This window comes from Eufriesea mexicana, unplaced genomic scaffold (genome assembly GCF_001483705.2).
Source record: "Eufriesea mexicana isolate 0111107269 unplaced genomic scaffold, ASM148370v2 scaffold8199, whole genome shotgun sequence".
Lineage (NCBI taxonomy): Eukaryota > Metazoa > Arthropoda > Insecta > Hymenoptera > Apidae > Eufriesea > Eufriesea mexicana.
Genome location: NW_016915967.1, coordinates 236,096 through 255,161, shown reverse-complemented (window position 1 = coordinate 255,161; position 19,066 = coordinate 236,096). Strand labels below are relative to the sequence as shown.

The following is a 19,066-nucleotide window of genomic DNA, read 5'->3' as shown; positions in this document are numbered from 1 at the left end:
TTTTGTACGGTTTATGGACAAACCAGGAAAAAAGCGCTAAGACCGATAATTTTAACATCTTCAGAAAAAGTCCAGTCTTTCTAGACGTAAAGAACGCATATAGTAACGTAAATTTCAATATACTAATTAACATACTGACAAATTACAGGTGTCTAAAAAGGATAATAAGTTGTATCAATAATTGATTAAAGAATAGTGAGGTAATTATAAATAGAAACATCTGAGATAGCCTTAGGATAGAATGGCTGAGGGGAGTACTGCTGGATTCTATTTTTAATCCCATGCGCTTCAATTTGTACGTAAAAGGTCTGAGAAACAAACTTAATAACGAGACAATAAACGTTCTGCAATACGCATATGATGTTGCGTTGTTAATTAAGGATAATAATATGGGAAATCTGTTAACGGAAACAAAGAACGCAATGGAAAGAATAGATAAGTTTCTAAGGAATAAAAAACTAATGGATAAAATAGATAAAATAAAAAAATTAGAGGTAGAGATAAACAAAAAAAAATTCATAAATTTATCTAATTATATAGATGTATAAATTACGCAATAATGTACTACGAAATTAATTATACAAATAATTGATTTTCTAGTACTATAACTTGTACAATAATAAAGTTATATAGAAAGTCTACGTAGGCCTATTCGGAGTTTCCTATCGGAAAGTTTTCTTCAATGACCTACAAACCTCAGTATAAATGAAACGTCGGAAGATACTTAGATAATGCGCTGTAGATATCCTAGCTTGAGATACTTGCCTGGTCATTGGGGAGCCTCGCGGTGTAGAAACCGCTCGAGGAATGCGTGTAATGCGTGTACATACACGTCACGTCCACTCATCTTCGCTGTCACGTACGAGGTTCATCGTCATGTATGTGCATCTCTACCTGCATACGTATGCCAATACGTGTATGCACGTACGCGACCCGTCACATTATGTGTCAATCTTAAAAATGTGTTTGTTCTGAAACGTATAGGTATACATCGGTGCCTCTCGTGCTACGTAAGGCTTACTCACGTAAATATATAATTACACACTGCAGAAAACGATGTCGAATAAAACTTCAAGATATGAATTAAAATAATCAGTCATGAATTTATTGAATCAATATGTTATAATGAAATCGTTGTTACTTCATATTACATTTGTGAAACATATTAAACGACAATTGTTTTTGTCAAATTATTAATCTCATGCGCTGTCATCTATTATAGTATAAGGTAATTAAAGAAACCTAACTTTTGTTAATACGATTAATTATAATTCACTTGATACCCTTCTATGGTGTTGATAGGCATTTTGACCAAAATTAATTTCGAACCATTTAAAAGTCTTAAATATGTTAAAAAATTCTACGTAGATATTATTTTCCGAGAAGAATTTTTCTTGTTGCTCCAAAGTTCTGACCAGCTTGAGTCGCACCCTTATTAGTACCAGCTTGTAGACCGATATAACCTTCGCCAGCCCTTAATTGCTCCTCCGTGAAGTTTCGTTTATTTTCTTCCGCTGGCCTTGGACCCAGCCATGGTCCACGCCATTCTGGATGTCTATACGTCTAAAAATTCACAATATTCCTTCATTTATTGACAATTAAATACACTTCGTGATAATAGAAACTATATCTAATAAAGAGTATTACAGTGCGGCCGATGGCAAAAATAGTGTTGGTCACTTGTGCGATATTCTTTCTTTCCATAAGGTCGACAGCTTGGAATAAGTCTACATCCGGAACTCCGTATTTCACGCAGGCTTTCTGGAATCTAAAATATCATTACTTATTATCTAATCGTTGCAATATATAGTTATAATATATATACTATAATGTATCATTAACACGTTTCGATGCAAAATTAACCCGTCCCGTAACTCTAATTAACAGGACAGTAGGATCAGTTGCTCGACATCCGGATAATTGGCTTAAACCTGTATGATAATTATTGAAATCTCTTCAAAAGTCTAAGAATTATCTACATAATAATAATATAATAAACCATTAAACAATAATAATGGTATTTCATCAAACGAATAAATGCAAGATGTTATTCAATTAAATTATTTAATACTCCAACAATACTTACTATAGATGAAAAATACATTAATTTCCCATGGTAATTTATGTTATTGTTAATACATAAAGTATATTTTATATTATTGTTAATATATAAAATAACTAACAATTTTAACAAAAATTACAAAATTAAAGCAGTAAAATTAATAATGCAAGACAAAATAGTTATATTTTTTAACTTATTAAATGTCACAAATCATAAATATGAATTGAGCGTACATAAGCATACATCTACGATGCCGCCATTTTGTCGGCTCCGTTGCAACATGCTACGTAACACAAGAAACTTGAGGTAGACCAGTATTAATGAACTCTCCGGATAATAGGAATGTAGGAACGAATGAAGCATACATGATAAAGATTCGAACCTCTATGACTCTCCTGCTTTCCGCATAAAAAGGGAGTAATGCGGAGTGGCCGCGCTGCGCATCGTTCGCCCCACTACTCAGGAAAGCGCTCTTAAACATTGAAAACGCGCCAATTGCCGGCATGCGCACGCGACACTGCGGTCAGATGCAGCAAATGTCATAGTTACTGCATGGTGTCTATTTTAAAATACCTTATATGCTTCAACCTTGTAGTTACACTTTGATATAATGTTATTTATCTTAAAGCCAATTTTTTAACTGAAACATACAAGTATCTTATCAATATTATAAAAATATTTTATTTATCTAATTTAATCTTTCATCAAAGAGATAATAATTTATAATTGAAGTATAACAAACAAAAGTATTTTTATGAAATTATATTCGATTGATCAGACTTATTGCTGATATAAATCTTGTACTGTTATACTTTTAATGATTTTTATATAAAATGATAATTGCAAAGGTAAATTGAAGCGTTCTTTTTATATTTGTACATAAAATGATTGCAACGATCCCGATCTCAGACTATGTTAATACTTATTTATTAGGATTTCAGATATAAAGGAGAATGATACAACTGAAATTTCGCGGCAACTTTATCGACGACTTCAAGCCAATAATCGCATATCGTTTGATCTCTCGATTTCAACGACTCCGTGACCAATGCTCTCGACTTCGATAGATTGAAGTCGAGAGTCGTGCCTAAACACTGTCGATTGCGTAAACTCGACTGAATAGTAGGAAAGCATGAGTTTAAGAAGGGCTGATGATACATAACTGACGAAAATTAGCGGAATTATTTCCTCTCCTACCATTTAGCCTTTGTTATATTTTCATATATCGTATACATACCGTGATAAGTTATTTTATAAATGGAATAAATGGAAGTTTTATAAATGGAAGTATTAACAGTATATAATATGGATAATATTATTATAAATATTTAACCAAATTTTTTACAAGTACGTAATTTATAATTATTAGTTTAGTAAGCAATATTAATCAATTGTTAATAATATACCACTTATTCATTCATGCGACGTAACTGCATTCCTTGCAATACATACTGATTAAGATTGTCCATCATCTTATAATCACCACCAGACGTATTGATTTTGGTGATGAGACCCGGTTGTAATTTGTTCATAAGTTTACAAAGCAACACACCATCCCGCAAGGCATCCTCATAACTCACGCCTAAAAACACACTTTATATTAATCACTATAAAAAAAACATGACTGAAACTGAGTCATATAAATTTTAATTTTTAAGCTCGCTGAGCTTGAATAATTCATCTGTTTATGTCCTGGAAAGATATGGATAAAAAAGAAGTTAGTAATTGAGCAATGGAAAGAATGTTGAGGACCACAGTGGCATCAGGGTAACAGAAAAATAAATCTCGCTTCCCTCGGGACAAAGCGTGGCTTTTAAAGTTTCGCGGCGAATGACATGCGCACTTCATGTCAGCCATTGATTTTCATTGTCAGCCGCGCGATTATCGGTTCAAATGAATGCCAGTACTCGTTTCTCTTGTTTTATCTTCCCCCTTCCTGTTCACCGCTGCGGTCGAGATTGCCGCGAAATAATAACAGTGGCTACGTGCACCAGCACTCGTTTATGGCGCCCCATTATGCCAAGAGGCACGCCAAGGGGGCATGGCATTTTTTGCCAGTGTACCGAAGGTTCAGGAAAGACCGCCTCCGTCTTCCGTCGCTCGCTTTTTTTTTCTCTTCAATGGTGTTCCTCGATCAACGCCATCATAGTCTTGCAGTCGTCGTGACTCGTGCGACGAAGCAATCCCGTCGCCATTCGAAAGACACGCTGCATCTCAAATTGCCAGGAATCCAGCATCCGACAGGAGCTCATACATCGATGTCAAGCATGTATCGTTTATTGTCAAGTTCCCCTACCAGTTGACGTTCCGATGTATCGAACGTATTGACATGCTACGCTCTCTGGCGAGCGACTTTATAAATTGTATTGATACGTGAGCCGTGAGTGGAAGCGCTGCAGTCGAGGAACGCAACAGTTGGCGCCTTTACCTCTGTGCGCATATATGGAAGCATCGAACCGTTAAAGTGATTTGCGTGCCAGATAAAAGATATGTTGCAGGATGATCAAAGAAGAAACGCGTGCAGTGCATGTTTAAATAGGTAAATCAATCTTCTAAACTGAATACAACTCATTGATTATATCATTCTATAGGCTATATTCCGGTACGTGCAGTCGTAGGAATAGATAATATATGCAGCATCTATGAATATGAAAGTTACAGAGTTACTAAGAAAACATACTAAGCTTCAAGTAGCTTTACAGCTACGCCTTCTACATGGAAGTTAATTATGAAACTCTACATATTATACGAAAATACATTATCCGAGAAGAAATTATGAAGACACGATGATATATAAATCTATTTCTTGATTTTTACTCTATGGTAAATATTACAACATAAGCATAACACAAATTATTTTTAATTAATTTTATTTGTAACTAAATATCTTTATCTTTAACTGCATATTTTTTTAAAGGAATTCTTAGTTCTTTTGGCACATTTTTGGACAGAGGAGCAGCTTAATTGTTCGAAGGACTACTATCCTGATCCTGCAAGGACGACATGTCACGTGGTCTTATAGTGGAGGGGGCACCATTAAATCCTTATCCCAAAATCTGTTTGCCTAATACAAGACTGGTCATATGCTTGAATTTTCGATTGACGAGCATTCGACAACTCGTCAGCAACAACAACTTCTTTCAATTAATTCTTGATTGATTTTCAACTTCAAAGTGATAATGATAATTATCATCTATCGCTTAAACAGAGAACTTTGCATAAATATACTCAAGCAGGAAAGGATTCCCTAAACAGAATACATTTAGCATTTAAAAAAAGTAATCTAGTATATTCATAAAGGTGGGTATAATTTATATTCCAATTCTTACTCTGAATTTCCTAAATCCATTAAAAATATAATGAAACAATAAATTAATTTTCTTAAGAAAATAAAAATAATATTTTTTATCTTGCAAACTGACAAATCTCTCTCTTGCAGGAGTAACTAGTTTACAAGGGACCATATACATACATGTGCGTGACTCTACTACGCATGTCAAACGAATCGAGCGAACAAGTCGCGTTTCCACAATATCCAGGCAACAGCCTGGAAGCGTCAGCTTCAGCATCCATCTCCGGATCAGCGCGGGTATATAGAGTAAACAAGCATGACATGTTGATACATTCCTGGTAGTATCGAAACGCGATGAGATGTCGTAAACGCAAGAAGATGACAGAAAATCGATAGAACGCCTTGCAGATCTGGTCCAACTTATTCCCTAACAATTCTTCGCCACTTTCTTTCGCGCTCGAACAAACACACTGTCGTGATACTGGCCTGATATTTTTCAGACGTTGCGTATCTTATTTCTGTCTTCGTTCGAAGCCGATACTATGCGTCAAAAAAATATCGAGTCGCAATAATATGTATTGGTGAATCGGAAACTATTACTACCCCCGATGGTACCCTGCTATGTTCACACGTCATAGTCGTTATGTCTCGACAGTTAGACGTGAAATCGATAAATCAGTGTAAATGTGTTTTCTTTACACATACACATCGTGTACATATTCTTTTCAATAATTTCGTATAATCATATACTACTGTTTAAAGGAATGATATCAAATAACAGACAGAATTTGTGTGATTATAAAAGACGATAGTAAGTAATGAATTATAAAGAACATATCGTAGCATCTAATTTGCTTAAACAATTATATTGATTAACACAGGTAAAGGAAATTAAAAATTTGATAATAGTAATTTTTATAAAATAAAACAGAAGAATGAATAAAATTATTTCTATATTCTGTTAAAATAAAAAGTAAGGAAATTTCTAGGAATATCGGAAAGGAACGTTTCTCTAACTTCAACGTATAATGTTTGCGTGTCTCGTTATCGATTTAACGTCAGTTTCATGTCATAAAGACGTCAAACACACGGTTTTCATCAGGACAACATCCTCGGTTTAAATTTACGACCAACGGAGAGCAACAGGTCTCGCGGGAACGAGATCTCTCGCACGCAGAATCCAGTTTCCCACCATTTTCGCAACAACGAAACTGTATCCACAATTTCTTGAAGCAGTACACTTATTCGTTAAAATTACATTACAATAAACTTTCAAAATTTAAATAATGTTATAAATTGCTTTTCCGATTAAAAAAAAAATCATTGCTTTTCATTATATTTCAGATTCATTGGGATATCGTCTGATGTTACTTTCAATGTCAATATTCTAGTAGTATAGAATACCTATGCGTGCAGACTCTGGTGTGGATCTCGATAACGTGCCTATTTTAAGATCTCACAGGATGGTTTCTCAGTTGATTTCTCTACACCACAAAGCAGGGAAATAATGTGTCTGGCTATAAAGCTTTTCCTCAGTTCTCTCGAGTTCTCCTAAAAAATTTACTATTTTGGTTCTTCATAAATGATTTGAAAAAAACCTTTATATAACAGTGAGTAACAGTTATATTTATTTTAAAAAATTTTTTTAACCACAGATTTAAACAATTGCAATCTTTTATTCCTCTGCAAACCTTTTATAGCCAATACAAGATATTCGTTATACGTGCAACAGTTCAAAACACCAGTGAGAAATTATCGACCAATAGAAAGGGAACACAACCCCTCGAGGCATCCATAAATGAAACCCAACCCAAGGCTACTACCTGTTGCTTACGGTCGTAAATCTACCCTCGGGCTGTAATCCTGGTAGGCTCGTCTCAAAATGACGTCATTGACGATCTTCTGACGGACAACTGACACCCGTTGACGTTTCTCCAGAGCCTTCCACTCGAACGAATCGTCAATACCCAATTTCTTCCGGAGGAAATGTTCTTATTTTCTCAACCCACACAACGAAGTCTATATCAAATATACAGGGAGCAGCCCCTAGTCGGCGGGAAAGCCATAAATTTATCTACTATCCCTCTTTGCTATCCTAGTAACTGCGAGCTTTCGTGACGTCACGCAACGTTTCGTGACGAGCGGTTCGACATATCGACAGCTGCTGGAACTTTAAGGAAGAATGGTGGAAACACCGAAACACGAGAAGCGGAACGTCCATCAGATGAGCACAAGGATCAATACGTCGACGTTGACGTCAACGTGGCGCGCTGGTCATAAATCCCTCAAACGTCTGCTGGTATCCTGGTGCAAGCAAGCTACTTGTGCCACCGTGACGAACGGATGACTGACACTTCTCTCCCTCCAAGCTCTACGAGTTCTTCTTGATGAGCTTTAGGTGGTGTTCTCAACGGAATACAGCAACTTTATAAAGTTGCTGAAATTGGAGTGAATTAATAATCGAATGCTACTGGAATTTGCTTAACGAATGCCTCTAATATTTATTTATGTTCGAAACTAATTTTATATTGGAGAAATAAAATATAATTGTTGTCAAAATCTAAGTTAAAACTTGCAAAAGGTAAGTGATACTAGATGTTACATATACATGGAATTGTATATAGATCGGTATGTATTATCTTCGATCATCTTTATTATAAATTGTATAATAAATTTATAGAGACTACGGAAGATCGATCGTTGTGAACAATTCTGTATGTTCAATTCGTTTTACGAGGAGTAAATTGAAGGGTGTGAAAGAAAGAGGAAACAAGAAGTGACACAATGCAATGTTTGACTTGACTATCCAGGGTCTCATATGCGGCCCTGATACGTTGGCGTCCTTACGACGTAACATGATGAACAGATGACGCTAAATCAATACACGTCGTCGGCAAACGATTGTTAAAAGTCGTTTGACGAGTCTCTCAGCTGAGGAGTTTTTACTCTCTACGAAATCAACGACGGAAAACATTATTCTCATTCATACTGTCTTTAATCACTGCAGAGGTATTATTTTTGTTTTTTAATGTTTACAACTTTGTTATTGTTTTTTAATATTTACAATTTTCTTTGTTTTATCAAACAACGACCCTATCGCTACCCTTTAAAAGAGTATGTCGTTCGGATATTCAAACTTTCGCGCTCAAACGCTTGCCGTAGTTCCTAAGAAGCTTTGACATTCGAATAAAATACAATTTCCCACCTCCGTGTAAAGAATATTTGGAAGTATGCGAACTGCTATACAAGGGTCGTCTCCAGCATGCCACGCGAGCTTCCAGGAACAGGCTAACATCCACAATCGTAAGACTCGAGGATCCTGGAACGCATCAAATTCCAATTGCGTATCAGGACGAAGGTCAACGATGTTAGGGACGAAACGGAGGGATAGAAAAGTGGGAGACGACGATCGAGTGACGGAAGTCCAAGTTCAATTTTAAACGAGTCAATAACATCAAAAGCTTCGAATACCCGGCTCGCATCATAGTGTAGAGCTGCTTCTTGCTGTGGGTGAAACTAACACTGCGTAACGTTAAAGAGACATTCGTGACAGAAAATCTAGCTATGTGATGGACCCTTTACTTCAAGTAGAGGTCTAACAGTTTAAGTAGACCTAGATTCCTATCCTGCTCGACATAAGTTTCAAATAAGAATGCAATCTTTTTGTGGTTATAATATTGCAAGATCTTAAGATTTTGTCACAGAAACGTGAAAAGTATTTGGATGTTTATATTATGATTCAAGCCCTGTTCTCACACGACCAGCAGTTGTACAAGCTAGGGTATAGAATTATAGAGTTCAACACTGGCGATTGCGTCGACGCCTGGCATATTTCTCGAACCAGGACTGCACGTTCGACGTAGGGGTTGTTACCCTCTTCCCGTTCAATAGGGTGACTCGAATGACGTAACAAAGCGCGCGTTTTACTAGGAGAACATCGACAAATGAAAGTCGCAACTACCCTTTACAACTCGTGCCATTCAACCACCCTCCATGCTCCGGTCGACATCCATGTGTGGTCTGTATATGCTTGCTACGATCAATAATCGCTAATTAATATCAGAATTTTCGTTATAAATAATATTGTTTTTACTCTTTTGCTTCATCTCATTGAATTTTTCTTAAATTTCAGGTACTTTTCTTCTCTACGAGACGTTATTTTTCGCACATCTCATTTAAATACTCCAAGAACTGACCTATACAACAAGCTTAACCTTTGCGACGTCACGCGGCCTGGCATTCATATCCGGGAATTATAGGGTTGCAGCTAGCTCGAATGGGTTACGTTGATCCTGAACGGGGGTGGTGATATTGACACGCTTTTCGAACCACACCACCTCCGGAGAACAGGAGTTTATATTCGTGAGTACGTGTTTCAAGGGAGTGAGGTTTATCATCGATAAACTTTAATCAACCGTATTTATGGATACTCCAGTCAAATCGAGTATCTCATCTTAAAAAGCTCCGAAAACAAAGATTTCTAAAAAGCTCGAAATTAGTGATCAGATACTAGAAACAGCTACTAGAGACATACCTGGCGGAAATCTCTCTCCGACGACTTTCTCGATCCATTGCTGAGCCTCAGCTTCCTGTTCTGGTTCTCGTTTGCCAGCAACCTGTAATCGAAATATTTCAAAGAATTATTATAATTTTAATATTTTCTTAATGCTATCGGTAACTTCATATATGGCACGCGAATGGCCCTTGTGTCATGATTAATAACGGTTAAAATTTTTTAAACTAAGTTTAAAAGTTTTAAACTAAGCCAATTAAACTCTTGTATCAGCATTTCTATGTCTGACGTACCGTGTACAAACTATGCAGGGTACCCATCAACGGTAGTACAATCGAGAAGAAAGTGATTCTATATGAAAAAAACAAATCGAAAATAAAGAATAAAATTTTTCATTCGAAGCTTCGTTATCGAGAAAATCGACTTTGAATATTCATAGAGTACGCGTGTACTTAGCTATGGCTCAGGTGGATAAACTATCAATACATCAGAATCGGTGGTACAACCGAGGAGAAAGTGATTCTACATGGAAAAATAAATCGGAAAATAAAGAATAAAATTTTTCATTCGAAGCTTCGTTATCGAGAAAATCGACTTTGAATATTCATAGAGTACGCGTGTACTTAGCTATGGCTCAGGTGGATAAACTATCAATACATCAGAATCGGTGGTACAACCGAGGAGAAAGTGATTCTACATGGAAAAATAAATCGGAAAATAAAGAATAAAATTTTTCATTCGAAGCTTCGTTATCGAGAAAATCGACTTTGAATATTCATAAAGTACACGTGTACTTAGCTATGGCTCAGGTAGATAAACCATCAATACATCAGAATTGGTAATACAACCGAGGAGAAAGTGATTCTACATGGAAAAATAAATCGGAAAATAAAGAATAAAATTTTTCATTCGAAGCTTCGTTATCGAGAAAATCGACTTTGAATATTTATAGAGTACGCGTGTACTTAGATATGACTCAGGTAGATAAACCATCAATACATCAGAATTGGTAATACAACCGAGGAGAAAGTGATTCTACATGGAAAAATAAATCGGAAAATAAAGAATAAAATTTTTCATTCGAAACTTCGTTATCGAGAAAATCGACTTTGAATATTTATAGAGTACGCGTGTACTTAGATATGGCTCAGGTAGATAAACCATCAATACATCAGAATTGGTAATACAACCGAGGAGAAAGTGATTCTACATGGAAAAATAAATCAGAAAATAAAGAATAAAATTTTTCATTCGAAGCTTCGTTATCGAGAAAATCGACTTCGAATATTCACTGAGTACGCGTGCACTTAACCACTTGCGCTATAAAGACGTGCCACACACGTCGAGATGCTTTTATTCCAAAGCCGCCAGCGACGTGTATACCACATCAATGTAACGCCTTACCGCATGTAATATTGTAAAGCGCGGCACGACAATCGAAAATTAAATCGTAGTGCAAGTGGTTAACTTTGGCTTACAATAAATGGACGGACCATATCAGTATACTGATATACGTAACTATATGCACAAATATACATAGTACATTTTCTCAACATCAATCGTAACATTTGCAGCTATGTAAGAACAGTGAGAAAAACCTGCAATTTTTATGCACGTCAATCATTTTTTGTTTTCCATTCAAGTTATCAGTTTCCGCAGAAACTTTCAAAAATTGCCGTAGCCGATGGTATTTCACATCGTCATGGCGGGGTATTGGTAAAAGTTTTCAACTAGCAATAATCGCACCTCGGTAGAACCTCATTGGTTACGATATCGCCACTGCGCAAAGCTAACGAGACTAAGTTTCTTTGTCCTACTAATAACAGCGGCATAATCTTTTAACTGTGAGAATCCTTTCCCTCGCGACACCATCTAGTGGTAAGACGAGAAACTAACGCAACGAGTGACTGTAGGTACAGAACCTATCTTAAATGTAACGTTTAAACTATAAATTTACGATCGGATCTCATTCACCGAAAGTAAAAATTAATAAAAATATTTTTCGATAATGTTCTAGAACATATATATGCAAAATAAATCCATGAATCGTCTTCTATACGATTCTCTTTATGAAGCCAGTTTTCCAGATGCAATCTATGAACAGTATATTTGCAATTGACTGCAAGTAGGGATGCGTTAAGTATTTGCTGGAAATGCATTGTCGCAGGAAAATATGAAAGTAAGAGGTAGCACGTTAAGTACACGTGGAAGGTCGCCACGTAATGGAGTCTTACTCCATTCTTTTCGCTCCTCCAGTCAAGTGTTCTTCCACTTGTTGCTTCAAACTTTCAGAACGACGCAACCTCCAATCTACTTATATCATTAATTTAACGCTTCAGAAACTCATAAAGCACCACAAAGCAGAATACTTTTTTCGACTACCAGAAGCATTGAAGATGAGAGAGCCAAGAGATGGAGGACCAAATAAATGACCTCGTTGACATGATTAATTTCTGTTACGTAATCTGATAGCAAAGTATCGAACGCATATATACATACGCTGAAACGCTCCAGCCATCTACGCGATTCCGTTGTGTTCCGTTAAACTTGGAAACAGCGTCAATTGACGGAATCTAAACTCGGCGGTGGTCTCACCCTTCGAAGTGGCCAGAATCCAGAAATTACAAGCTTCTTGCTTATCGGCATCTTTCATCTGGCGTTCGTCCACAGTCCGGTTAACCATCGTACCTCGGGAAAGACACCCACTTGTTCGAATTTTTCCACCTTGTCGCCAGCCACGATTTCCCCCGTCTACTCGCGACGTCATCATTTAACAATAAACGACAAATAACCACGTCTAGTTTCTAATATAACCGATCCAGATCGTGGCCTATTTTTAACGACGTCTTTCGTCGAACTGAAACGTTGAGAAATTCCTCCATTAAAGACACCAAGGCTTTTACTCTGGTTCCAGATAAACCCTTTGAATATGCACAGAGTTGCAGAAGCTATTTTTGACACATAGCCGCGTATTTTGAGAATTCTGTAATTAATTTTGTCATGGTTGCATGTAATCTTACTCACTGCCGGAGAATTGTAATACTTCGAAGAGAGGAGAGCGGCAAGCTAAGAGGTGAAGAAAGAAAAAGAAGTCTATGGGTGAGATGTAAAAATAAGCATCTCTGATGGGTCTTTGAACCAAGGTAAACTGTTTACACGGACTAAACTATTAAAATTTATGTTTTCCTTCGACCAGGAATTATCGTTATCGAATTTTCTAAATTGACTTGGCTATAAAGATCATAAATGAATAATTCTCTAAACTAGTTTGAAATTTTACAGATTGGCATACGACCCTATGATGAACAATCCATACAAAAAGGCTGAATTCACTTTGACAAAAGTCAATATTAAAGAATCCTAGTAAAAAAATTAAATTTACTCGATTATTAAGCACATTATGAGCACATTTCGTGTTCCGTCTTGTAAATAGGGCTGCAGTGTCAAGATCTGGTTATGGGCGGGGGTGTGGGAATACCCAGTGGGCAGTTGGCCAAAAAATACTCGTTCCTGAATGTCGGTGGAAAGGATACGGCGGAGGGGAGACCGGCATATAGCGTCGCGACGCACAGCGTCCGACTTAGTCTCTAGTCAGCGTCATCGTTCAAAAGTCGTTCTCCTTCAGGAAAGCACAGTCCCCGTGGCAACGTCGACAGCGTTCAACGAAAGGAAAAAGGGGAAACATGCCGGTACGTGTTCACTAACCTGACAGGAATCAAGTGTTCGTTCCAAGAGGAAATAATGATTAACAGGCGCTTAACCGCGATACCTTGGCCGTACCATGTCAATTAACGATAAGTGAGACTATAACCAGACTGGTACATGAATAATTTCTTATTACTACGTTACCGCGTGAAACCGTGGTTATTCGTAGAATCCTAATTACGATAGACCTTGAGCTATTTCGCCCTGGCGATTTTCCCAAAATGCTGGATTAATCTTGACATACGGGAGAAACGTTTGAAATTATAAACGGAAAAAGGTATATCAAAAATATGTAAAATGAGAATGCCGTTATAAATGCTCCGCGAAGATCCACATTTAATTTTACCGATGAATGAGGTCGGATTATTGACACGATGGAATTCGTAATTCCGAAATAGCAATTTATACTGCCGATCGACTTCGACGCGTATCTTCTCTTTCGTCACATCCGGAGTATTTATATCCTAAGATAAATATTCTTACGTAATAAATCTTCACGGTGTTCTCAAGCGAATATCGTAATTCAAAACACTGATAGATCGATTTTTATGACAAGATTAATATCGCTATATTTTTTCTAGATTCGAGATTAATTTTCTAACATTCACGAACATTTTATTCAAGCGAATCTAATTAATGATTAATGCTTACCAATGGTACCTTAAACCTTCAACATGAACGAATATCAGGTGTATTCGATATGAAAAAGCAAGTCATTCCTGTATTCTCGAAGGTGAATCTTCAATCTAGATATTCGATTTGATCAGGAGCCAAATTACTGGAGTAAAGACTTAAAAGGTTTCGGCCAATTTAACTCGAAATGTAATGAATTATTGCACCGGATGTCATGTTCACGAAACGTCCTCGAAAGATGGGTTGGTTTTGAATGAAAACGCACGTTCCTTGAGAATAAAGCTTAAAATACATCTCGAGAGTGTTCCGGGAGAAACACGTTTCTTCGAAGGCCTGACACTTTGCAGATATGCTGGAGAGATTTCCCTGCAAAATCTCCATTGACCTTTAGCGAACATTCCATAATTAAATATAAATAAACTTTAAATGCTGCGGTGCAGTCGAAACATTTTAGACAAAGGGTTTATGAAGGTCTAGAAGCGTCAATTATCGAGGTTTTATTTATGCTATAAATACTAATCTATCGCGAACAAAGGGATGCCAGGTTTCATTTACGTCAGTTGTTCGTTGGCATAGTAAATCAATGCAAAAGTACTTAATAAATTGCTTACATTTACACACGAGACACGTATACACGATTAATAACACGGATAGTTATTTCGATATTCTTCCACCTGTAACTAGTAAAAGAAGGAAAACGTCGGATCAAGTATAGTTATTAAATAAAAAATATAAAAAGTATGTTTTATATATTTCGAAATTTTGTTCGCATCGTACAATCACCCTGAAACATAGAAGACATTTCATTAACACAAATGCCGTGAAAAGAAACGCGTGGAATCGAAACGATTGTCAGAGTGCCAGAAATGTAGTTTCGTCATATAAACGATTTTACCAGAAATCCGTAAAACTCGAGATTCACACGGCACTGAAACAGGTGGCCGAACATTGTTGCTACTTGCCAGTTTTAATAAAAGCCAACAAATCGGTCGGCGTATTTTATTTTCGACGTTCGCTTTAATGCCCGCGGTAACATAACACTGTCGCGGTCTATTTTCGTTCTCGACACTTTTAAATTGCCCAGCAACACTTTGCTGGACCGTCCCTGACTCCCCAAGTGATATTAATGCTACAATATCTACCGCGCAATTCTAATTCCGAAACATACAATTAACAAAAGTTAAACTTCCGATTCTTAGGCCCGCAACAAGGAACAAGAGACTGAGATCTTAGACTGGATCCAGGCCGTTCTTGGAGAAAAGCTCCCACCTGGAAATTACGAGGACATACTTAAAGATGGAGTGATCCTGTGCAAACTCATCAATAAGCTGGCACCTGGCTCAGTGAAGAAAATTCAGAGCAAGGGAACTAACTTTCAGCTTATGGAAAACGTCCAAAGGCACGATAAGTTAAACTATATTTCAGTCCAGATTTATCCCTTTTCATCGATTTATGATTAATGGATATTGTCGATTTTTGGGACAGATTCCAAGCTGCCATTAAGGAATATGGTGTCCCACAAGAAGAAATCTTCCAGACAGCTGATCTCTTTGAAAGACGCAATATCCCACAAGTTACACTGTGTCTCTACGCTCTGGGTAGGATCGTACGTATCTTACAATTAACCTAATTTTGAAACTTCGAGAAAGAAGCAACTCTCGATTTATCCTGTTCTTTTTTTCTTTTGCATAGACCCAGAAACATCCTGAATATAATGGACCACGTCTAGGACCAAAAATGTCTGAGGAAAATAAAAGAACGTTCACGGAAGAGCAACTCCGTGCTAGCGAGGGCCAACTCAATTTACAAATGGGTTTCAACAAAGGAGCCAGTCAAGCTGGCCACGGAGGATTCGGTAACACCCGACACATGTAAACAATGCGTAAAGAACGCGTTATCGAGAACTTATATAAGTATTCGTTTACTATTTAACCATCGATCTCAAAGAACTCGAAGAACACAACTAGCGACCAATTCGAAGTATTCACATTGTAAAATTATGGCACAAAAACTTTGCTTTCTCGATAAAATACCTACGTAAACGTGCCCCAGAGGCACTGCAACAGTGCATGTAGCCTCTTTCTTCAAAATATATTATTAGAACTTCGTTATACTGTGTGTATACGTAAATGTGATATCCTGTTGATAAACGATAATTATTAACCGAACACGACTCATACACTACACTTGATACACTGCACGTTACATCACAATCACATATATACACACACGTTACACTGGTTACACTAAACATACATAAGTACTTACACGCATTACACTAAACATGCATAAGTACTTACACGCATTACACTTAAACAGACATAAGTACTTACACGCATTACACTTAAACAGACATATGTACATACGACTCAACACATACACACACATACATAAATTTCACTTATAAAAAAACTAAACAAATACATATGTCAGATATCTACTTCTACACAACACATGACAAACATGATAAACTGTACCTACATCAAAAGCACACTACTTCTCAACACGTAAAATATCAATTTACTACTTGGCATCTTCCACAAATATTTATTGATGAAACATGTCACAAAGCGTTAAGATAAATTTATAATTCACAACATACGAAAAGCTACGGAAGAGATGTATATGCAATTAACAGGATTTCGCAGTTACTTTAATATATAGGTGTAAGCTCCATTCGAAAATCATATGCCAAAGATTATTTTGTCAATTCGGACAACTAGTGTAATATCTTTTCTAAGATTTGTAATTGTTCTCGCACTATTTCTTAATAATAGCTATGTAAATAACAAGTGTACAAAATAAAGAGACGACGCTACTATTTTCTATTATTTGTATTATTGTAGATTTTTAAGAACTAGGAAAATTTTTTATTTTATAATTTAGCTATTATTTTTTCAACAATGTTAGAAAATAATAGATTGAGAATATTGAAAATTCTTCTGGTACAAAGCAAGTTCGCGCCAAGTTCTTGGCAAACATTAAGGTAAATAGTATAACAAGGATTATCTCTAAAATATTACATGTCATGTTAGACGACAAAGAAGCTACTTATTGTTAATTCTTTCAACCTTAATTTAAGAAAACTGATAATTTATTACGATAACTGAACATATTGTCTAATTTCCAGAATTATCTCAACTCATTTGATTTCTTTTCCGATAGTTTTAAGAAACTTGAACTCGCTTTTAAAATTAAGTCCATTTCAGCGCAACAGATGCTAAAATACCTACTTGTTTGTAAATAAACGTTGCGCCATGAGTCATGTCGTCACCGTGACACAGATTTTTTCCTACATTTTTTTTTCTTTTTTTAACATAGCTATATCATAGAATTCAATTCAAACTTTTGCTTAGCTTGGCATGTCTTAACGTTTTCGAGTTATTTTTGGCTGTCCGCGGTATACCAGCAGGCAGCCGACGCTGGACTCACGTTATGATATCGCATTAACATACCAAGTATACCAAGCATTTGTACTTCACGATACAATATTTAATAATCTATCGAAATATTGCTACTCAGCAATGATTTGCATTATAACGTCAACAAAAGTATGTTATGGAAAGTTCTCTAAAGATTCACTTAAATTGATTTATTCAGAAAGAAGAATGTATATAAAATGACGTGGTTTTCGTCAAAATGATACGATTCGATGTAATTTCGATGGTAAATTAAAATTATGTACTTAGCTGGCATCAACTGATTCGTGATTTATAGTCTATCCAGAATAAAAAACGCTTCAGCGAAAAGTTGTAAAAATATTACAGATATGTACCGTGAGTCAGATGTTTGAAATAGATGAATTTTCAGTATGTCAAGAAGTAGAAATTTCTTCTATTACGTTTTTCACGGTCATCGTAGATTTCGTGAAACATTGAATTCTTTACGAATGATCGTGGCACATATCTTGTTACGCGTTTATCAATAAGAATTAAGATTCCAAAGCAATTTCAAATATAGTCACATAAACAAAAAAATAAACTAATATAACATTAATAATATAATTAATATAATGATATAAACAAAAAAGTACCTTTGAATAAACGCTGTAAATCATATAGAGTTATATACAGAGTGTTTCTTAAATACAAGTAAATATCTCATGGAATAAACATAGAGCGGAAATCCAAAAGAGCGATTTAAAAACACTTTTATAATTACGAACATAAGGTATGGCTAATTTAAATGTATAACAATATTTTACATATTAAAGAAAATCATATTCGACACAAATCAACAATTGAATGTAAATTATAATTTTAAGGTTATGTATATCAATGGTCGAAAGTAAGTACTAACTTCAAAGCGTCTCTACTTTTATGGATGGAAAATGTATCGGACGTGCGAAAATATCAGCACGTAAAAATGAAAATCCATTGATCACAGCTTACCTGCCAAAGCGGACGTCCAGGCATGTTGAACGTTGATTGTAAGCGATCTGTTGCAATTTCCAAAACGTTGGGGACGTGAAGTCGGTAGAGCTTAAGCAACTCAAGCTCAAAAAGTGTGAGCTTCGGTTCTCGTGCTGCGTATATATGCGTGACAGGTGTGCGCTCGTGTTGGTGAACGTGGGGGCGCTTCTATATATGGATCACTTACTCACCAACCACCCTAATTTACACACGAGCACCTCCACCGGTATCTTTTGGAAAGTATTCTTAAAGAACCACGTGAATGTCATGTTTCCACTAACTGGAGTCAGTGTGTCTCACTTTTTTAATTTTTTTTTTAAATGCTTCTTTTCTGAGATACTTCTGAAACACTTTTATGATACTATAAACATAGATTATTAAACAAATAATGAGAAATATATCAATAACTTGATGTCATATAGAAAACAATTTTCTTTTACAGAGATTAG

At 36.1% G+C, this 19,066-nt stretch overlaps 2 protein-coding genes across 2 annotated transcripts; one reads left to right on the top strand and one right to left on the bottom strand.

The window, feature by feature from the left end:
• Positions 1-1,079: 1,079 nt before the first annotated feature.
• LOC108552852 (muscle-specific protein 20) lies at positions 1,080-18,719 on the bottom strand. The gene is made up of 5 exons (XM_017907534.1): positions 18,597-18,719; positions 9,889-9,970; positions 3,515-3,644; positions 1,648-1,768; positions 1,080-1,563 (listed from the first exon to the last, which is right to left on the bottom strand). Exons 1-5 carry the CDS (start codon positions 18,618-18,620, stop codon positions 1,372-1,374), a joined length of 549 nt encoding a protein of 182 aa, XP_017763023.1. The 5' UTR covers positions 18,621-18,719; the 3' UTR covers positions 1,080-1,371.
• On the top strand, positions 13,421-16,586 carry LOC108552851 (myophilin). The gene is made up of 4 exons (XM_017907533.1): positions 13,421-13,556; positions 15,405-15,604; positions 15,691-15,811; positions 15,898-16,586. The coding sequence occupies exons 1-4, from the start codon at positions 13,551-13,553 to the stop codon at positions 16,078-16,080; spliced, it is 510 nt and encodes a 169-aa protein (XP_017763022.1). The 5' UTR covers positions 13,421-13,550; the 3' UTR covers positions 16,081-16,586.
• Positions 18,720-19,066: the final 347 nt, after the last annotated feature.

Coding starts and splice junctions, on each gene's coding strand:
- LOC108552851 (XM_017907533.1), top strand. Junction 15,605..15,690: donor CTTATGGAAAACGTCCAAAG/GCACGATAAGTT, acceptor TTTTTGGGACAG/ATTCCAAGCTGCCATTAAGG. Junction 15,812..15,897: donor TCTACGCTCTGGGTAGGATC/GTACGTATCTTA, acceptor TCTTTTGCATAG/ACCCAGAAACATCCTGAATA.
- LOC108552852 (XM_017907534.1), bottom strand. CDS start 18,620: ATGCCTGGACGTCCGCTTTGGCAG. Junction 9,971..18,596: donor CTGGACGTCCGCTTTGGCAG/GTAAGCTGTGAT, acceptor TTTCGATTACAG/GTTGCTGGCAAACGAGAACC. Junction 3,645..9,888: donor CGGAGAGAGATTTCCGCCAG/GTATGTCTCTAG, acceptor GTGTGTTTTTAG/GCGTGAGTTATGAGGATGCC.